Source organism: Salmo trutta, chromosome 39 (assembly GCF_901001165.1).
Source record: "Salmo trutta chromosome 39, fSalTru1.1, whole genome shotgun sequence".
NCBI classification, from domain to species: domain Eukaryota; kingdom Metazoa; phylum Chordata; class Actinopteri; order Salmoniformes; family Salmonidae; genus Salmo; species Salmo trutta.
Genome location: NC_042995.1, coordinates 1,841,762 through 1,863,866, shown reverse-complemented (window position 1 = coordinate 1,863,866; position 22,105 = coordinate 1,841,762). Strand labels below are relative to the sequence as shown.

General features: G+C 45.7%; 2 protein-coding genes across 2 annotated transcripts in view; one reads left to right on the top strand and one right to left on the bottom strand.

Moving 5' to 3' along the window:
* The window catches only part of LOC115179851 (sorting nexin-4-like), a 95,057-nt gene extending 81,964 nt beyond the window's left edge, over nucleotides 1-13,093 (top strand). Inside the window, exon 15 of the mRNA XM_029741703.1 lies at nucleotides 13,020-13,093. The gene's annotated coding sequence lies outside the window, so the exon portion shown is untranslated. The remainder of the gene's footprint in view (nucleotides 1-13,019) is intronic.
* The window catches only part of LOC115179225 (protein unc-80 homolog), a 116,659-nt gene that overhangs the window by 25,209 nt on the left and 69,345 nt on the right, over nucleotides 1-22,105 (bottom strand). The window contains 25 exon segments of the mRNA XM_029740617.1: nucleotides 477-600; nucleotides 775-900; nucleotides 1,041-1,164; nucleotides 4,518-4,748; nucleotides 5,124-5,363; nucleotides 5,796-5,888; nucleotides 6,102-6,272; nucleotides 6,406-6,502; nucleotides 8,910-9,048; nucleotides 9,203-9,337; nucleotides 12,343-12,608; nucleotides 13,054-13,234; nucleotides 13,508-13,609; nucleotides 13,744-13,833; nucleotides 13,942-14,036; nucleotides 14,188-14,371; nucleotides 14,639-14,725; nucleotides 14,877-14,909; nucleotides 15,182-15,282; nucleotides 15,567-15,710; nucleotides 17,805-17,936; nucleotides 18,329-18,515; nucleotides 20,379-20,510; nucleotides 20,724-20,905; nucleotides 21,299-21,437. Of these exon segments, the coding sequence (XP_029596477.1) occupies nucleotides 477-600; nucleotides 775-900; nucleotides 1,041-1,164; nucleotides 4,518-4,748; nucleotides 5,124-5,363; nucleotides 5,796-5,888; nucleotides 6,102-6,272; nucleotides 6,406-6,502; nucleotides 8,910-9,048; nucleotides 9,203-9,337; nucleotides 12,343-12,608; nucleotides 13,054-13,234; nucleotides 13,508-13,609; nucleotides 13,744-13,833; nucleotides 13,942-14,036; nucleotides 14,188-14,371; nucleotides 14,639-14,725; nucleotides 14,877-14,909; nucleotides 15,182-15,282; nucleotides 15,567-15,710; nucleotides 17,805-17,936; nucleotides 18,329-18,515; nucleotides 20,379-20,510; nucleotides 20,724-20,905; nucleotides 21,299-21,437 (3,535 nt within the window).

The following is a 22,105-nucleotide window of genomic DNA, read 5'->3' as shown; positions in this document are numbered from 1 at the left end:
GTTCAAGGCTGACTACATTGCAGTTGTGCAACACATATCAACTAATCGTTAGGTGCCAGGTCATCGTTGGTGCAGGCGAGCATCATATTGTTATATACAGTGCCTTCGGAAAGTATTCCACATTTTGTTATGTTACAGCCTTATTCTAAAATGGATTAAATTGAAAAAAATCGTCAGCAATCTACACACATGGGGTATTATGTCATTATGGGGTATTATGTGTAGATTGATGAGGGAAAAAAACAATTTAATACAATTTTGAATAAGGCTGTAAAGTCAAGGGGTCTGAAAACTTTCTGAAGGCACTGTATGATGCAGTGATATTTTTAACATCTATCCAGGCGCTGTGAGTTCTAGCAGGTGACTGCAAGGTGACATTCAAGTCTGCCTGAAACACAGCCATTAATTCAGATCCACGTATGCATACATACACCCACAGTTTGGTGGTATTAGAACTCTTAACCCTGGGCTCTGACCTTTGCTCCCTGAACCCACTGTCAGCACGAATGGAATCAGCAGGTTGAGCAGCATGCCCTCTCGCCTCTCTTGATTGGTGAAGGGGGAGATCACATGGCTCAGGGGGAAGTCATCCTTCAAAGCCTGTCAATCAGGAAAGAGAACAAGATAAATGTTTCATTATGACACACACACACACACGCACGCACGCACGCACACACACACACACACACACACACACACACACACACACACACACACACACACACACACACACACAGTAACCCAGAGGTTAGTTCTTGGCCTGAGTAGTCTCACCTGTATCTGCAGAGCCACCAGGCGGACCACTGCCGTGCTGAAGGGTAGAGGGGGGGACAGATACGGGCTCAGGTGGAGCAGGGGCAGCCCATCAGCCACACTGGAGGGGCCTACTACCCCCATCACCTGAGAAACACACACACACAAGGGCACGCACACACACAAACACACACACACACACACACACATGCGCAAACAAGCAACATCATAGTTAAGTCACAGCACAGTGAGTATTTGAGGTGTGTGTGTGTGTGAGCACGCCTCACCAGGTTGACACAGACGTTGATGAGGGAGCGGAGGTGAGGGAGAAAGGAGATGATTGGCTGACGCTGGAGAGTCAGACAGATACCTTCAATCAGACTACTGGCCGCCTCCCACTCCACCTGTCTCCTGTAGGACAGACACACACGCAATCAGTATAAACACACACACACGCACAGACAGGCTTGCACACACACACACACACACACGTTCATTTACTAATCACGCTCATAAACATACACAGCAGAGGAGACTGATGGGAGGAGCTATAGAAGAATGTAGTCAAACTTTTGGTTTCCATGTGTTTGATACTATTCCATTTATTCCATTCCAGCCATTACAATGAGCCCTTCCTCCTATAGCTCCTCCCACCAGCCTCCTCTGATACACACATCCACTACAAACACAACACACTTAACAAAATATCACACTATAATTTCGCATTTTGAAAACGTTTCGTTTGGACAGGCTATTAAATAGATAATCCCATCACTACTCAGCAGAGGTATCAATAACCAGGTCCAGGTTCTGATGACTCTCTATGTGGGTCTAAAGCAGATAATATTGACCCATCACTACTCAGCAGAGGTATCAATAACCAGGTCCAGGTTCTGATGACTCTCTATGTGGGTCTAAAGCAGATAATATTGACCCAACACTACTCAGCAGAGGTATCAATAACCAGGTCCAGGTTCTGATGACTCTCTATGTGGGTCTAAAGCAGATAATATTGACCCATCACTACTCAGCAGAGGTATCAATAACCAGGTCCAGGTTCTGATGACTCTCTATGTGGGTCTAAAGCAGATAATATTGACCCATCACTACTCAGCAGAGGTAGCAATAACCAGGTCCAGGTTCTGATGACTCTCTATGTGGGTCTAAAGCAGCTTGTATTGACCCATCACTACTCAGCAGAGGTATCAATAACCAGGTCCAGGTTCGGATGACTCTCTATGTGGGTCTAAAGCAGATAATATTGACCCATCACTACTCAGCAGATGTATCAATAACCAGGTCCAGGTTCTGATGACTCTCTATGTGGGTCTAAAGCAGATAATATTGACCCATCACTACTCAGCAGAGGTATCAATAACCAGGTCCAGGTTCTGATGACTCTCTATGTGGGTCTAAAGCAGCTTGTATTGACCCATCACTACTCAGCAGAGGTATCAATAACCAGGTCCAGGTTCTGATGACTCTCTATGTGGGCCTAAAGCAACTCGTATTGACAGATGACATTGCAGAGCTCACAGACACACACATAAGCAGAGCCAAACTCAGCAGTTATGAGACTTTACAAACTACACACAATCAAACTGTGAGCAGTCAGCAGCGATGACAATTACACCCACGGAAGCAGCAGTGCATTACTCTGGCTAGTTCAGCCAGCTCGGCTAGGAACAGAGTTGACTACAGCTATGGTACTTCACCCCACTGTAACACCACAGTACGGTACTTCACTCCACTGTAACACCACAGTACGGTACTTCACTCCACTGTAACACCACAGTACGGTACTTCACTCCACTGTAACACCACAGTATGGTCCTTCACTCCACTGTAACACCACAGTATGGTACTTCACTCCACTGTAACACCACAGTACGGTACGGTACTTCCCTCCACTGTAACACCACAGTACGGTACTTCACTCCACTGTAACACCACAGTACGGTACTTCACCACAGTACGGTACGGTACTTCACTCCACTGTAACGCCACAGTATGGTACTTCACTCCACTGTAACACCACAGTACGGTACGGTACTTCACTCCACTTTAACACCACAGTACGGTACTTCACTCCACTGTAACACCACAGTACGGTACTTCACCACAGTACGGTACGGTACTTCACTCCACTGTAACGCCACAGTATGGAACGGTACTTCACTCCACTGTAACGCCACAGTATGGTACTTCACTCCGCTGTAACGCCACAGTATGGCACTTCACTCCACTGTAACACCACAGTACGGTACGGTACTTCCCCCCACTGTAACACCACAGTATGGTACGGTATTTCACCCCACTGTAACACCACAGTACGGTACGGTACTTCACTCCACTGTAACGCCACAGTATGGAACGGTACTTCACTCCACTGTAACGCCACAGTATGGTACTTCACTCCACTGTAACACCACAGTATGGTACTTCACCCCACTGTAACACCACAGTATGGTACTTCACTCCACTGTAACAGTACAGTACTTCACTCCACTGTAACACCACAGTATGGTATGGTACTTCACTCCACTGTAACACCACAGTATGGTACGGTACTTCACTCCACTGTAACACCACAGTACGGTACTTCACTCCACTGTAACACCACAGTATGGTACTTCACTCCACTGTAATACCACAGTACGGAACTTCACTCCACTGTAACACCACAGTACGGTACTTAACTCCACTGTAACACCACAGTATGGTACGGTACTTCACTCCACTGTAACACCACAGTACAGTACTTCACCCCACTGTAACACCACAGTATGGTACTTCACTCCACTGTAACACCACAGTATGGTACGGTACTTCACTCCACTGTAACACCACAGTATGGTACGGTACTTCACTCCACTGTAACACCACAGTATGGTACTTCACTGTAACACCACAGTACGGTACTTCACTCCACTGTAACACCAGAGTATGGTACGGTACTTCACTCCACTGTAACACCACAGTATGGTACTTCACTGTAACACCACAGTACGGTACTTCACTCCACTGTAACACCACAGTATGGTACGGTACTTCACTCCACTGTAACACCACAGTATGGTACGGTACTTCACTCCACTGTAACACCACAGTACAGTACTTCACCCCACTGTAACACCACAGTACCGTACTTCACTCCACTGTAACACCACAGTATGGTACGGTACTTCACTCCGCTGTAACGCCACAGTATGGTACTTCACTCCACTGTAACACCACAGGACGGTACGGTACTTCACTCCACTGTAACACCACAGTACAAAACTTCATTCCACTGTAACACCACAGTATGGTACTTCACGCCACTGTAACAGTACAGTACAGTACTTCACTCCACTGTAACACCACAGTACAATACTTCATTCCACTGTAACACCACAGTATGGTACTTCACGCCACTGTAACAGTACAGTGCAGTACTTCACTCCACTGTAACACCACAATACGGTACTTCACTCCACTGTAACACCATAGTATGGTACTTCACTCCACTGTAACACCACAGTACAATACGTCATTCCACTGTAACACCACAGTATGGTACTTCACGCCACTGTAACACCACAGTACGGTATGGTACTTCACTCCACTGTAACACCACAGTACGGTACTTCACTCCACTGTAACACCACAGTACGGTACTTCACTCCACTGTAACACCACAGTACGGTACTTCACTGTAACACCACAGTACGGTACGGTTGTGAAGGAGCAAGGGTTAAAGGGCGCGCAGCGCGGCAACAGACCTGGAGCACAGAGCCTGTGGGCGAGCGCACCTGAGCGTAGGCATCTTGTGGATCTTGTTGAACATGCGGTCAAGCCGCTTCAGGATGAGGATGAGGGCGGGCCGCACGGCCTCGGACGACCAATCGGTGATGGGCAGCATCCCAGTGACGTAGCGCCGCAGGCCTCGGCTCTCCATGGTCAGGCTGTCGTAGGGGGCCAGTTTGAGGAGGGAGTGGGCGATCTCTGCCAATCTGGGGGAACACACCACCACACACACACACACACACACACAATGATCATACACAAAAACACACATGCAATCATATAGACATGCACAACCGCATGCACAGTCAGGGAATTACATACACACACACACCGCACTCATCCACACACAAAAAGGCATACAGATTGTACGCACGAAATCGCACACGCACAATTCTAAACGTTTCTGCAAATCAGGTCCCTGTATGCGTCCATACCATAGCTGAGTGAATAGTGATGTCATACCCGGTTAAAGTGTGTCTCATTCGTGGCCACTTTCACCCAGGTGGGTGCTGCACATTGGGCATTGAATGAGGATAGTTTCCACCTGGTTGAAACACTATGCACTAAATCCAACCATTCACCTCATGTGGGACTTGATGTCCAGCAGCTCTAAGGCGGTGACACGGGGTTCCCCGGCCACGTTCTGCAGGATCTTGAGGCGCGGGCCGCAGTGCTTGTAGAACTCAGTGCAGATGTTCAGGAGGGACTCCCGGGGCCGGCGAAACTCCTCACGGGCGATACGCTCGTCCAGCTCCTCGCGAGGCATCCCCTGGCCCTCCTCCAGCAGGTGAAGGTTGTCCCTGATGCCGGACACAAGGCGACTGACATTGACACCAAGCAACACGAGTACACGACACAAACAAGCATCCATGAAACATGATCATCTGTACCAACTGTGGTGTAAACACATGGGACATATTCTATTGTTTTCTTCTGTTGTGATGATGACCTGTACATAGGTATCTTTAGGATATCACTACGGCAACAGCATCTAGGAACAACAAACAACACTATATTTATGTCTTACAGTTATGAAGAGAATTAGGAAAAGTAACAAAACAACATGTTAATAACAGCCACGTTGTACAGTTTCTTTAAGAGACTTAAAGGAACGTGAAATAAATCAATACCATGTCCAAAAGAACACTCTTTTCCTTATATAGTGCACTACAGCCCTATGGCTCGGGCCAAAGGTAGTGCATTAGGGGTGCCATTTTGGACACAATCCGGCAGGTGTAAAGGCTACTCCACACCTGGTGTTGGGCCCTCCAGACATGGCGTGGTTGGCAGTCGTGGCACCTTTGTGTCCCTGGTCACAGCGACTCAACTGGGGGGCAGTCATAGGCCTGAGAGGGGATAGGAGGGGTGGGATGGGAGGGAGGGGAGGGAGGGGAGGTGAGGGGTGGAAGATAGCAGAGAAAAAGGACAAATGTCACATTCAATTAGGGCTTGGAACATACATTTAGAAAGACATGATGGACCATATCTGCTTATCAGATGCACGGCTTGTGTGTGTGTGTGTGTGTGTGTGTGTGTGTGTGTGTGTGTGTGTGTCTGACCGTGTGAGCGTCTCTGAGCTGTAGAGCAGGGCCTGCAGGGAGGTGGCCAGGGCGGCAATGGCGGCGATCTCGTCCCGCGCTGCCGAGGCTGACTCCATGGTCATGGTGTTGCTCTTCAGCTTCTGGAGAAAACATGGCACCAGGGCCTCCAGCACCATCAGCATCTGTAGGCTGATACCGTGCACACACGCAACGCATAAACACAAACACACACAGAGGAAAATAGGAGAGGGCGTTAGCATTTAGTAAGCCTACTGTACAACGTTGATATACAGGGCTAGCGGTGAGTGATGTGAAAGCACACCTCCTGACAGACTCTGGGGCGTAGGCCACCACCGTCACACACAGCTTGATGGACTCACTGATGGAGAAGGCCAGGTCCTCACTACCATAGCAGAAGTCTGAAACAGAGAGAACCACTGGAATTCATGCTGCAGCACTTTCAGGACCTAAAATATACTATAGGAAGAACATGACCATTATCAGTCAAGTTGTATTGTTGAATATAACTAGGAGAAACCTGACAATGAGAAACTCCAGGTCTTAGTAAGAGTCTATTAACTAGGAGAAACCTGACAATGAGAAACTCCAGGCCTTAGTAAGAGTCTATTAACTAGGAGAAACCTGACAATGAGAAACTCCAGGCCTTAGTAAGAGTCTATTAACTAGGAGAGTCCTGACAATGAGAAACTCCAGGTCTTAGTAAGAGTCTATTAACTAGGAGAATCCTGACAATGAGAAACTCCAGGCCTTAGTAAGAGTCTATTAACTAGGAGAAACCTGACAATGAGAAACTCCAGGTCTTAGTAAGAGTCTATTAACTAGGAGAATCCTGACAATGAGAAACTCCAGGTCTTAGTAAGAGTCTATTAACTAGGAGAAACCTGACAATGAGAAACTCCAGGCCTTAGTAAGAGTCTATTAACTAGGAGAGTCCTGACAATGAGAAACTCCAGGTCTTAGTAAGAGTCTATTAACTAGGAGAGTCCTGACAATGAGAAACTCCAGGCCTTAGTAAGAGTATATTAACTAGGAGAAACCTGACAATGAGAAACTCCAGGCCTTAGTAAGAGTCTAAAACTAGGAGAAACCTGACAATGAGAAACTCCAGGTCTTAGTAAGAGTCTATTAACTAGGAGAGTCCTGACAATGAGAAACTCCAGGTCTTAGTAAGAGTCTATTAACTAGGAGAAACCTGACAATGAGAAACTCCAGGCCGTAGTAAGAGTCTATTAACTAGGAGAAAGCTGACAATGAAAAACTCCAGGTCTTAGTAAGAGTCTGTTAACTAGGAGAAACCTGACAATGAGAAACTCCAGGTCTTAGTAAGAGTCTATTAACTAGGAGAGTCCTGACAATGAGAAACTCCAGGTCTTAGTAAGAGTCTATTAACTAGGAGAAACCTGACAATGAGAAACTCCAGGCCGTAGTAAGAGTCTATTAACTAGGAGAAAGCTGACAATGAAAAACTCCAGGTCTTAGTAAGAGTCTGTTAACTAGGAGAAACCTGACAATGAGAAACTCCAGGCCTTAGTAAGAGTCTATTAACTAGGAGAGTCCTGACAATGAGAAACTCCAGGTCTTAGTAAGAGTCTATTAACTAGGAGAAACCTGACAATGAGAAACTCCAGGCCTTAGTAAGAGTCTATTAACTAGGAGAAACCTGACAATCAGAAACTCCAGGTCTTAGTAAGAATCTATTAACTAGGAGAGTCCTGACAATGAGAAACTCCAGGCCTTAGTAAGAGTATATTAACTAGGAGAAACCTGACAATCAGAAACTCCAGGTCTTAGTAAGAGTCTATTAACTAGGAGAAACCTGACAATGAGAAACTCCAGGCCTTAGTAAGAGTCTATTAACTAGGAGAAACCTGACAATGAGAAACTCCAGGCCTTAGTAAGAGTCTATTAACTAGGAAAGTCCTGACAATGAGAAACTCCAGGTCTTAGTAAGAGTCTATTAACTAGGAGAGTCCTGACAATGAGAAACTCCAGGTCTTAGTAAGAGTCTATTAACTAGGAGAGTCCTGACAATGAGAAACTCCAGGCCTTAGTAAGAGTCTATTAACTAGGAGAAACCTGACAATGAGAAACTCCAGGTCTTAGTAAGAGTATATTAACTAGGAGAGTCCTGACAATGAGAAACTCCAGGCCTTAGTAAGAGTCTATAACTAGGAGAAACCTGACAATGAGAAACTCCAGGCCTTAGTAAGAGTCTATTAACTAGGAGAAACCTGACAATGAGAAACTCCAGGTCTTAGTAAGAGTCTGTTAACTAGGAGAATCCTGACAATGAGAAACTCCAGGTCTTAGTAAGAGTCTATTAACTAGGAGAAACCTGACAATGAGAAACTCCAGGCCTTAGTAAGAGTCTATTAACTAGGAGAGTCCTGACAATGAGAAACTCCAGGCCTTAGTAAGAGTCTATTAACTATTATTTTATTTTCTGCTGATCAGCTCACGTTGTCATTAAAACAACTCCTCTCTTAAAACAATGGGAATCCACGCCAGCAAAACGATGTGGGCTAGTCAAAGGTAGAACAGTATAGGGTAAATGGTCCACTGCAGCTCAGTTGGGAAAGCATGGTGCTTGCAGCTCCAGGATGGTGGGTTCGAATCCTGGAACCATCTGTACGTACAATGTATGCACGCATGACTGTAAGTATGCATGACTGTAAGTGGTTTTGGATAGAAGCGTCTGATAAATGGCATACAGGATATTGAACAGGGTGCCATGTCAGACACAACCTGTAATGATATAATAGTCCTGAGCGATGGGACCCAGGGGGGTTGAGGTGGTGGTGTTACCCAGGGATCGTAGGGGCTTCTCAGCCTTGACCAGCTCCAGGGCATCCAGGGTATCACGCGTCTCTCCCTCCAGAGAGACCAGTAGGTCAAACAGGCACTGAGCAGACACCCCCTTAGACAGGCCTGTGCTGGTGCACGTCTGGGAGGGAGACACAGTCACATGGTTAGACAACACACGCAGATACGCTCATAAGGGGGGACCTAGTCAGTTGCACAACTGAATGCATTCAACCCAAATGTCTTCCACATTTAACCCTTCTGAATCAGAGAGATGCTTATGCAAATACACTTACTGTGAACTCCAGCAGTGGGGCCACGCTGGCAAACAGCTGGAGGATGAAGGGTTTACGGTGCAGGATGTAGAACTGTCTGACGCAGAACTCTATCCCTTGTCTCAGCAGTGGGTTACTTTCATAGTCAGCATAGGACTACAACACATTACAGTGGGTTACTTTCATAGTCAGCATAGGACTACAACACATTACAGTGGGTTACTTTCATAGTCAGCATAGGACTACAACACATTACAGTGGGTTACTTTCATAGTCAGCATAGGACTACAACACATTACAGTGGGTTTAGGACTACAACACATTACAGTGGGTTTAGGACTACAACACATTACAGTGGGTTTAGGACTACAACACATTACAGTGGGTTTAGGACTACAACACATTACAGTGGGTTTAGGACTACAACACATTACAGTGGGTTTAGGACTACAACACATTACAGTGGGTTTAGGACTACAACACATTACAGGGAGAAATCATATGAGCTTGTAAGGAGGCATGTCATACTGCAACACCATGTTTAGGCCCAATTCAGAATTCATTGTGGGATTTGGGCTGTAATCTCTGTGGCCTCCTAGAGCTGGGTTGAAGCAGCATCTTGGCATCAGCATTTATGTATTTGTATTTTAAATATTTATTTACTGTGTATTTAAGTATTTTCAAATAATGTGGCCGAATCAACTACTTCTATTTGAAGTATTTAAATAATTTGCTATAAATACTAAATACTATAGGAGCAAGCCCATGTAATGCTTTGTAGGTTAGCAGTAAAACCTTGAAATCAGGTGTAGAAGCCACTGTGCTTCTACACCTGCATTGCTTGCTGTTTGGGGTTTTAGGCTGGGTTTCTGTACAGCACTTTGAGACATCAGCTGATGTAAGAAGGCTTTATAAATACATTTGATTGATTGATTACTACCCAGCCTAGTTGAGCCCACGGGAAGTCTGGAGGATGTCATAATGTCCATCAACATCGCTCCAACGGGTGACAGCAAAGACAACACAGAGCACCCCTTAATGTGGCCGACAGCTACGCCGCTACAGTGGTTACAGTGGTTACGTGGTTACAGTGGTTACGTGGTTACAGTGGTTACGTGGTTACAGTGGTTACGTGGTTAAGGTGGTTACAGTGGTTACGTGGTTACAGTGGTTACAGTGGTTACGTGGTTAAGGTGGTTACGTGGTTAAGGTGGTTACAGTGGTTACGTGGTTACAGTGGTTACATGGTTACAGTGGTTACGTGGTTACAGTGGTTACGTGATTACGTGGTTACGTGGTTACAGTGGTTACGTGGTTACAGTGGTTACGTGGTTACAGTGGTTACGCGGTTACAGTGGTTACGTGGTTACAGTGGTTACGTGGTTACAGTGGTTACGTGGTTAAGGTGGTTACGTGGTTAAGGTGGTTACAGTGGTTACGTGGTTACAGTGGTTACGTGATTACAGTGGTTACGTGGTTACAGTGGTTACGTGGTTACGGTGGTTACGTGATTACAGTGGTTACGTGATTACAGTGGTTACGTGGTTACGTGGTTACAGTGGTTACGTGGTTACAGTGGTTACGTGGTTACAGTGGTTACGGAGCTGGCCTTGATTCCAGTCAGAGCAGCCCAACAGTCACACAAAATAGTAGGAAACACCAGGCATTTAGATCAGTAGGTTTTTCTATGAGAAATTAAATAAACCCAGACAAATAACGTGACAACAACTAATGTCAATATCAAACACAAATAACGTGACAACAACTAATGTCAATAATAAACACAAATAACGTGACAACAACTAATGTCAATATTAAACACAAATAACGTGACAACAACTAATGTCAATATTAAACACAAATAAGGTGAAACCACTTAATATCAATATCGCCAACATAGTTGATGTCCTGCCTTTCACACCATGGCACCCATGTGAATGTTTCTCTCATCACAAACTGTTAGGAGGATTCTGTGTGGGCCCTTTCAGAGGCCACTGGAGGTAGAGGACTCAATCAAATGTTACATAGTAGAGTATATCAACGCTTAGTAAGAAACATGGCCTATTATATAGGGTTCAATGCTATACATGTTTTCAAATCCTGTGATTTAAATGAGCAATGCCCATTGAGTTGTCAGCAGCACAATTTCCCAGATCAAGACTAAATAAATCCAGCTGCATTTGGCATTGACCTGCACTGCTCTCTGTGTAAGTCTTCCATTATGAAGCAGAGAAGAGTTCCATTGTCAACATATTGACCATGCGTTACTAGTGGCTATAACGGTCTGCTCCCAGGCTTCAACTCAACTGTAACCTGACCCAGCCCAGCCTGACCCAGCCCAGCCTGACCCAGCCCAGCTTGACCCAGCCCAGCCCAGCCTGACCCAGCCCAGCCTGACCCAGCCCAGCTTGACCCAGCCCAGCCTGACCCAGCCCAGCCTGACCCAGCCCAGCTTGACCCAGCCCAGCCTGACCCAGCCCAGCCTGACCCAGCCCAGCTTGACCCAGCCCAGCTTGACCCAGCCCAGCTTGACCCAGCCCAGCCTGACCCAGCCCAGCCTGTGTTTCTGTAAGTCACTGCTATATTATGTAGTGAGACTGACTCACAGAAAGGGGATGCCTTGTCAGTTGCACAACTGAATGCATTCAACCAATGTGTGTTCTGCATTTGACGCAACCCCTCTGAACCAGAGATGTGCGGGGGGCTGCCCTAATCGACGTCATCGGCGCCTGGGAAGCAGTTGTTGTTGTTGGGGGTTAACTGCCTTGCTCAAGAGCAGAACGGCACAATTTTCCACCATGCCGGCTCGGGGATTCAAACCGGCGACCTTTCGGTTAATGTTCCAACGCTCTTAACCACAAGGCTACCTGCCCCCCGCCGCCCCGCTCACAATGACGACAGTTTGTGAGAACATTCGGGCAGTGGTTGGCATGGTGCCAAGGTGGCATTGATATAAGTCCAGTTATGTGATTTCTTCCTGTAATGGTTGGGGTTAGGATTTAGGGAGGCTACATTTATCCTAGATCTCTAACCTTTAACCCCAGCAGGTGGATGAAGTAGCACCATGAAACTGATCTAAGATTAGTTCCACATTTTCAGCTTCTAATAGAGAACAACAACCTGCTGGACCTGTAAACTGATCCTAGCTCTGTACTACCTACCTGCAACATGGTGGGGAGGAGCCACTGGTATCCACTCAGGGAGAACAGGTGGTTGAAGTGGACGGCTGTGTTGATGGCAGTAGCCGTGTACTGCCTGAGGAGGGCGCTGTCCTCGGGGTGCAGCAGCAGGGCGCCGTTGAACACGTTCAGGAAGAGCATGATCTCGTCCCCCCACGGGTACTCACTGGGCATGCCCAGAAACATCTCTTCTAGTAGTTTGATCCACAGGACTTTGTGGAGAGTGTCCAGGCCGAAGAGCTCCTTGCCTGGGGAGAAGATGGCACAATATGGGGCTAACTCACTATGGAAGCCCCTTTGCAATGAAGACTTTTTGAAACATCTAGCGTTCATACTTCCCAAGTGTTGGTAGACTTTTGTTTTGTGATCTGTGTTGTCTAGTTTGAAGATGCACCATAGATATACAACGTAGTACAGTACTTTATTTTATTACATCTTCATTTTAAAATGCAACTCATCTCCAGGGTTGGGGTCAATTCCTTTTCAATTCCAGTCAATTCAGAAGGTCAACCAAATTCCAATTCCAAGTTGTCCTCATTGAAAAGCATTGAAGAGAATTGGAATTGGAATTTCAGTGTACTTCCTGAACTGACCGGAATTAAAATGGAATTGACCCCAACTCTGATCATCTCTCTTTATTGTCTTGTTTGTTCACTCAGGTACCATTCAAGATAGGGTCCACTCCAGTCTTACCCTGTGGCTCGCTGAAGAGAGAGAACTCTCCGTCGATGGCCGTGCGGGGGAAGGAGGGCAGGCGGAGCAGGTCTTCTTGGAGCATGGACACATGGGACTGTTTGTGGATGGCCGGCATGTTCTGGGTCAGGGAGATGAGGAATAGAACACGGCCCACCTCCTCCAGTTTACGGGAAAACACCTAGGGAGAGAGGGGAGGGAAAGGGGGGAGGGAGGGAGAGATAGGAGGGGACACAAGTACGCACAAGAGGCTGAGACAGGCACCAGTAAAGATATGGACAGACAAACAGAAGGTGACACTTCTCAAACGGTTAAAGCCACAGTTGGGAGATTTTTAGTCATTTATACTGTGTGTACTCTTTGGTGTAGTGCACAAATTGCAGTGTGGCTTTAACTGTGAGTTTTAAACCTGAAACATAACACACTACTAACACACACTGCACACCTGCTGTACCTGTTTCTGAATGAGTTCCTGTCCTTTCTCTGGCAGCATGTGGACCAGGTTGAGCTGGGGAGACACAGACCTCCTGAACGGATAGATGTCCCTCACAAAGGTCTGAGGTTGAGGAAGACAGTCAGAAAGCACATTATGTAGTCACTGATGGAGAAGACACTCTCATGGTCATTCTAGACATCTACACATAACCTCACAGTTCATAACACCGCTTGGAAATGGATGGGAATTCCAACCTTGGAATAGTGAATGAGGTTCCAGCGCTTGTCCATGAGGAAGTAGTGTGCCGACCGAGACTCGGGAATGTTGAAGAACTCCAAACACTCCTGTTAGGGAAGAGAGAGGCCAACGAATTGGGGACGACTTCAGTGTATCCCCAAGAATGTTCTGTCATGATCTGTAGAATGCAGATGAACTCTATGATGAGAAGTTACCTTGAGCAAGGCTTCAAACTGAGTGTCTTCATGCACAGGCAACTGGGTAGGAATGTCACACTCATTCTGCCCGTGCACTACCAGGGTCTTGGTTCCTGCAAGGACATAGATGATTTACTATATTACCCACATGTAACAGTCAACATTATACTATACAACACAGTCAAATGACTGGGCTCCCATTGGCATCCAGTGACCTTTACCTGGCAGGGATGACCTTTTAGTAACCTTTAAAATGGCCTTTACCTGGCATGGATGCAGTGACCAGCAGCTTGACCTCACACTGCTCCTTCTTCATGGTCTGTTTGAGGTCCTTGAAGAAGAGCCCCTCCACGTAGCCCACCACCTCCCACAGGAAGGTCAGCGTGGCCGAGATGGCATCCATACCCCACTCACACGGAGTACGCACAAAGTACATAATCAGCCCCACCTAGGGGAGCGAGAAAGGGAGGGAACGCGAGAGAGAGAGAGAGAGAGAGACAGACAGACAGACAGACAGACAGACAGACAGACAGACAGACAGACAGACAGACACAGAGAGAGAGAGAGAGAGAGAGAGAGAGAGAGAGAGAGAGAGAGAGAGAGAGAGAGAGAGAGAGAGAAGTAGAGGGGGAAGAGAGAGATCTTCATTAATCTTGTCATCAGATTGATCAATACTGCTACTGTCTGATATACATTGACTGATGTCTTGTCTCACCAGGTAGTTGAAGAGGATGTGAGAGGTCTGGGCCGGGAGGTCACCGATGTTCATCAACAGCTTCCTCAGCATGTACATCAGCTCATCCTGATACACATAGAAACATGTGTCAATTCAAACTCAACAGAAAAACACATAAACAACATGAGGGATTGTGTTCAGTGGGGGGAAAAAGCAGGTAACATTCCGGTCAACCTTAAACAACCTTAACCCAATACATGAAGAAGGTGATACAAACCGAAACATCTGTGTACAACTTTTCCCCTGCCTGCTGTAAAAAGCATGAAAAAAAAACATGAAAAAAGAAAAAGTAACTTTTAAAGTTCTGTCTCATAATTTCTTTTTGTGTAAGAACCACCTGTCATTTTTTGTATTTAGTATAGAGAAAATGTTTTGAAACGTTTTGAAACAGGGAGGTAGTCTACTAACAACAGATTTTGTCCATAACAACATAGATCGAACAACATACTGAAGAGAGGCAGGATTCTATTGGTCCTATCATATGAGACTGCAGAGTATTTTGATGGACAACGGCTGCTCTACCTGTCGATTGCTAACGGTGAGCTTCTCCAGGAAGTGCCTGAGCACCAGGGCGGGGTCTTCGATCAGACAGTTCCACAGGATATGCTGGGCCACTGCACTCACTGCAGGATCATGGTAAATGGATCATAAGAAAATGATCATGAGTTTTATCAGGACAGACCGAAACATTGCTTTTCTATTTTATTCAACCGTGTGTATTGTGTTGAAAGGCAATGTGTTGTGTTACAGTGGACTCTAGAGTGGCCTTATGGGTATCTACGGAATGTATCTACAGGTGTCTGATCTCACCCTGTACAGAATGTATTCTGTTCTCATCCTCTCCCCCTCTCCCTCTCCGTCTCTCTAGTACAGTACATGACAGATTGTGTTGAGCGATGCCACCCACCTGCCACACCGTCCTCTCGCACCTCCCCGTCCTCCATCAGGTGCACTATGGGTAAGACGGCAGCACAGATGCATGCTGGGAAGACGGCCTGGGGGGGCTGCAGCATGTGATGAGTGGGTGTGTGCTCCGTAGTGTTCTCCTCATCTAGTAGACAAGAACAACCCATGAGTCACTACCACCTTATTCTATTGTAGTTAGGAAGGTGTTCTGCTGTAGTTAGGAAGGTGTTCTACTGTAGTTAGGAAGGTGTTCTACTGTAGTTAGGAAGGTGTTCTGCTGTAGTTAGGAAGGTGTTCTGCTGTAGTTAGGAAGGTGTTCTGCTGTAGTTAGGAAGGTGTTCTGCTGTAGTTAGGAAGGTGTTCTGCTGTAGTTAGGAAGCTGTTCTGCTGTAGTTAGGAAGCTGTTCTACTGTAGTTAGGAAGGTGTTTTACTGTAGTTAGGAAGGTGTTCTACTGTAGTTAGGAAGCTATTCTACTGTAGTTAGGAAGGTGTTCTACTGTAGATAGGAAGTTAACTTCTTTGGAATAGGTGGCAGTATTTTCACGGCCGGATAAAAAACGTACCCGATTTAATCTGGTTACTACTCCTTCCCAGAAACTAGAATATGCATATAATAGTAGATTTGGGTAGGAAACACTCTAACGTTTCTAAAACTGTTTGAATGGTGTCTGTGAGTATAACAGAACTCATATGGCAGGCCAAAACCTGAGAAGATTCCATACAGGAAGTGCCCTGTCTGACAATTTGTTGTCCTTCTGTTGCATCTCTATCGAAAATACAGCATCTGTGCTGTAACGTGACCTTTTCTAAGGCTTCCATTGGCTCTCTAAAGCCGCCAGAAAGTGGAATGGGGTGTCTGCTGTCTCTGGGCGAAGAACAGCAGCAGAATTTGTAAGTGGTCAGCCTGGGGACAGTGAGACTAAGATGCGCGTTCACGAGACTACTCCATTTTTTTCTTTCAGCCTTTGAATGAATACAACGTTGCCCGGTTGGAATATTATCGCTATTTTATGAGAAAAATAGCATAAAAACAGATTTTAAACAGCGTTTGACATGCTTCTAAGTACGGTAATCGAATATTTTGAAATTTTTTGTCACGAAATGCGCTCGCGCGTCACCCTTCGGATAGTGACCTGAACGCACGAACAAAACAGAGCTATTTGAATATAACTATGGATTATTTGGAACCAAAACAACATTTGTTGTTGAAGTAGAAGTCCTGGGAGTGCATTCTGACGAAGAACCGCAAAGGTAATCCAATTTTTCTAATAATAATTCTGAGTTTAGTGAGCCCCAAACTTGGTGGGTGTCAAAATAGCTAGCCTGTGATGGCCGAGCTATGTACTCAGAATATTGCAAAATGTGCTTTCGTCGAAAAGCTATTTTAAAATCTGACACCGTGATTGCATAAAGGAGTTCTGTATCTATAATTCTTAAAATAATTGTTATTAATTTTGTCAACGTTTATCATGAGTAATTTAGTAAATTCACCAAGTTTTCGGTGGGTATGCTAGTTCTGAACATCACATGCTAATGTAAAAAGCTGTTTTTTTTATATAAATATGAACTTGATTGAACAAAACATGCATGTATTGTATAACATAATGTCCTAGGTGTGTCATCTGATGAAGATCATCAAAGGTTAGTGCTGCATTTAGCTGTGGTTTGGGTTTATGTGACATATATGCTTGCTTGGAAAATGGCTGTGTGATTATTTGTGTCTATGTACTCTCCTAACATAATATAATGTTTTGCTTTCGCTGTAAAGCCTTTTTGAAATTGGACAATGTGGTTAGATTAACGAGAGTCTTATCTTTAAAATGGTGTAAAATAGTTGATTGTTTGAGAAAATTGAATTGTGGTATTTTAGTTGGTTTTGTATTTCGCGCCGTGCGATGCCATTGGCTGTTAGCTAGGGGTTCCGCAGGCGGAACGGGGTTCCGCTAGCGGAACGTCTGTCCTCAACAGGTTAAAGGTTACCATATGTACAAGCTCTGTGTCAAGGCATAATTTTATCATCGTGCTTTTATCAGATATTATCAGGTGAGGATTTGCTTTCCTATTCCTCGCCATGTGACTTGAATCTGACCAGCATTCAAAATATCATTCTGACATCTATACTAGCATGCCACTTAGAATGAAGCAATGTACTAGCCATGCATTCTATGTGGGATCCTAATATGGATACTGGAACATGACACCTACAAGTGTGTGGTTGCCACGGTAACACAGTCTTACCCTCGGCGCTGACCACGGAGCGGACTGACCACACGGAGCCGCGGCGGAAGGAGTAGTTCCTGTGAGAGTTACTGGAGGTGCAGGACGGAGTGACGGACATGCGGCGAGACGCCAGGTTGACCTCTTCTTCTGCTGGCGGGGGGGAGAGGGTTCAGAGTCAGTCGCAACATGAAACTACCTGCTGGCTGACTGACTGCATTATTCAAGGTGTATTACAACTAAGCACTGTAGTTGTGGAGTCGATGGTAGTGCCGTTATCTGGGGTGTGGGCAACAGTATAAGCTTGTTGTTTTTGTTATTTTTGAAGAGGGCTGAAGCACTCTCAGAAAACCTAAATACATAGGTTCTTGGTTTATTGTTAGATGTTCAGTTCAGTTAGTGCTTCTCCAAACTACGTCAGAATCAGTGGTTTCCTGAATGGGACAGGGGCTGTATCACTTGAATTAACACCTCAAATCAATAACAAATATTTAGAAAATGAAAAAAGAGAGATGTCTCCAGCACTCCATGGCTGTCCCACCCACCTTCCTCCTCCTGCTCGGGCGGCGGGCTGCAGGTGGGTTCGTAGCAGGCCTCCTGGGCCACGGGGATGGCTGTGATGATGCTGGCCTCGCGCCCAAGACGCCGCTTCTCCTCCTCCTGCTGCAGGTTCTTCAGGATGTGCTCGGCACGCTGGTGGGAGCGCGACACGGCCCGCGCCGAGAAAGATTTCTGTAAGAGGTGGTGTGTGTGTGGAGGGTGGACGTGGGGGAGGACGTGTGTGTGTGTGTGTGTGGAGGGTGGACGTGGGGGAGGACGTATGTGTGTGTGTTGGCCATGTGTATGAGGTGGGGGAGAGAAAGGACAAACAGAGACACACAGAGGCTCAGGGAAGGGGACTGTGGGATAGGCTCATTCTCAGGGGGTCCTGTTTATAGTACAATTACAATACTGGCATCTGGTGAACATTTGGTAATGTAAACTATCTGTCTCTTCCCGACAGTTATATATGGATGACACATGCCGTTATATTCTCCTGATAAGACTGGAAACATTATTAGGGTTTATTATGGTTGTAGATTAGGGTTGTAACTTTCCCAAATTGTACATTTCCGGAATGTTGAGGAAAAAGCCGGAATCCTGGGGATTCTGGGAAAGTAAACTACATTTTGCAACCCTAGATCAGCTACACCATGCACAGGTATCAATTATTTACCATTGTAAATAGTTGTCAGTAAAACTTACTATGTGCAAATCCATCAGGAGAGTATATCCAGTGCAAAAGCTCATTTGAGCATTCTAACCGGCACCAACAGAGATATCACAGTGGATGTTTGATAGAGTGACGTGAAAATGTTGACGTTTGAACAATTACAAAATGGCCATCATTGGCCATGCATAGTATATACATGCAAAATGACCAACACATGCAGCTTTCCCAAAAGAAGCCCGAGCATTACATACAGAAAACGCGGAGTGGCTTGTATAAGATGCATGTATCCAGAATGGCCCGTACGAGGCCCCCTAGTATAGCACCTCCCCCTAGGTCTTAATGTTTGGGGAGAGTCAGACAACCCAGCAGGCAAAACTGGTTGCAATGATGTCGTTATGACGTCTTTTAATGACGTCATGCATGGTCTGCTTGTATACTGGTTGTATAATGGACATTGTGTTAAACTTATCTGACCAGATAACAATCAAAATATAACGTCTTTCCAATGACGCATTCATTTCGTCATGAAAAATACGTCTTTACCTGCTTGTAACAGAGATCAGTTGGTTGTAATCTGGTAATATGATGTCTTCTCAACCAGAAAACCAGTTTACAACGAGAACATGACATTATTAAGACCCCATGTGCCAAACTTTTGCCCGCTGGAAATGGACAGACATCTCTTTGAATTTTGTCTCATTCAGTCATCAAAAGATGAACTCAGTTTCCCATGATGCACCCAAACAAGCATCCATACATAAATTACAACTTACTATGGAATAGATTGATTGAATAAATGTGGGGAACTAAAAACAAAGACAATTGATAGATTGATAAATAACAGACAGGACTATTGTACTCAGACAGTACAATGACCAGTCTAGAGCTGATCTAGTATTGAATGACAAGTGATCTGAATACATCGTTTTTTGGTTTTCATGCTAGACAAAAAAAAAAGCATAGCAACACAAAGAAATTAAGCCAAAAAGTGTCATGGCCGACTATCAATTTAGTAGCATAATATTGTACTGTTTATCAGTCCTCTAAAGCTTATTTCCTGGTGCCATAGCGAACACAAGGAATAAATACACTGGGATAACAGTACCAAGTGTTACCATAACAGTTGTAGCATAATGGGTCAGTTGTAGCATTAGTAAGGTCAGTAAAAAAGATGCAACTCCACATCCCAATTCAATTAACAGTGTTATGTCCATGTAATTCAATATACATGCACCAATACCGTACACCACAACAGACTTAAAACGTCAGAAAAATGTGTACTTTTGGATTATAGTAAAAATTGGTCTACCACTAGGCTCATTGTAAATTCTGTAAGTATCTGCTGATTGGACAGTAATCCAGGCAGCAGCGGCGGGACTTACAGAGTTGTCCTCGTTGATTGGGTCTTGGACGCTGCCAGTGTTGGAGGGTACCCAGGGCGGGTCAAACATGGGCACACAGGGCATGCCCAGGATAGGTGAGGGCAGGGTGAAGTTGATGCTGGGCGGAGGGATCTAAAAGATAGAGAATTATATAGATGATTAGTTAATGAGCAAATAATTCAACAAAGCAAGAGACTTAGAAAGAGGCCTACACTTTAGAGTCAAGATAATTTATGTAAATAATGAAAAGCCACAGGACTCAGAATAGAACCTTGGGGGACACCTGTTGTCAACTCCTCATTTTGACTAACAGTTGTTGTATTAGAGGCTGCGGTTCTACTGCACCTTGAAGATCTGCTGGGCACCCTCCTCCATGCGCGGCCACACCTGGTAGCGGAAGCGCCACAGCGTGTAGAACTTGAACACCGAGTTGATGCGCTGGCTCGCCTCAGCGTGCTGGAACTCAGCCATCATCATCTCTGTCACTGCGTCGGGCACCTTTACCGCACACAGCAAGAACATGGCAGCTGGGGAGTGGTGAGAGGACGGGGGTTAGAGAGAGAGAGAGGTAAAGTGAGGCGGGGTGAGAGAGAAAGTGGGGATGGACAGATATATACAGTGTGAGTGAGAGAGAAAGAGAGAGTGAGAGGGAAAAAGAGAGAGAGAAAGAGAGAGAGAGAGAGAGAGAGTAGAGAGACAGAAAGATGTGGTGACAAAAAAAATATACTACATTTTAAACTCTTCCATTTATCTTTAGACTGGAGGCAAAGCAGTGAGCACAGATTCAGAGTTTGGAGTGGAGCCCAGAATATCTCACCAGAATAGGCTTGGAATAACTCTAGTTTACTGACATTAAAGATAAATTATTAAAACAGAAACCCTGCTATCCATGACAGTCACCCACAGTTCTCTGTAGTCACCTGCAGCGGCAGCCATATGCTCGTCCACACTCAGCAGGAGCTCCCAGGCTGCAGGCTGGACGTCCGCGTACATGTCCTCTGTCAGGATGGGCGCCGCCTTGATCAGCAGTGACAGAGGAGCTGGGGACAGGCTCATCACCTGAGGGGAGAGGCCACAGCAAGCAAGGGTTAGCATTAGCATGCTGGTGGAGATCTGATAGCATTGCTAGTGTGGGCATATAGCTTGTATAGCATGCTAGGGACAGAGGGGCCAGGGACAGGCTTATCACCTGAGGGGAGAGGTCACAGCAAGCAAGGGTTAGCATTAGCATGCTGGTGGAGATCTGATAGCATTGCTAGTATGGGCGTATAGCTTGTATAGCATGCTAGGGACAGAGGGGCCAGGGACAGGCTTATCACCTGAGGGGAGAGGCCATAGACCACAGACAGCCAGGGTTAGCATTAGCATGCTAGTGGACATACCATTGCTGCTGTAGGCCTATAGCTTGTATTAGTATGGTATTCCTTGGTTCTGCAATATATTTGAGTTGGCTGAGAGGGCCGTAGCGAGTAAGCATGCTACTTCAGTAGTAGAATTAGAGATTATGTGTTTGAGTGGGCAGAAGCGTGTGGGCGTGGGGTGAGGACATCTTGGCATGTGGTTGGCATCTTGCTCTAGATAAACAAGCATGTGGTGACACAGTGGCATCTGTTGACACGCTGCTTCAGACAGACGGACGGACAGACAGACAGGCTGACGGGCAGACAGACAGACAGGCTGATGGACAGAGAAACACACAGGCTGACGGACGGATAGACAGACTACCA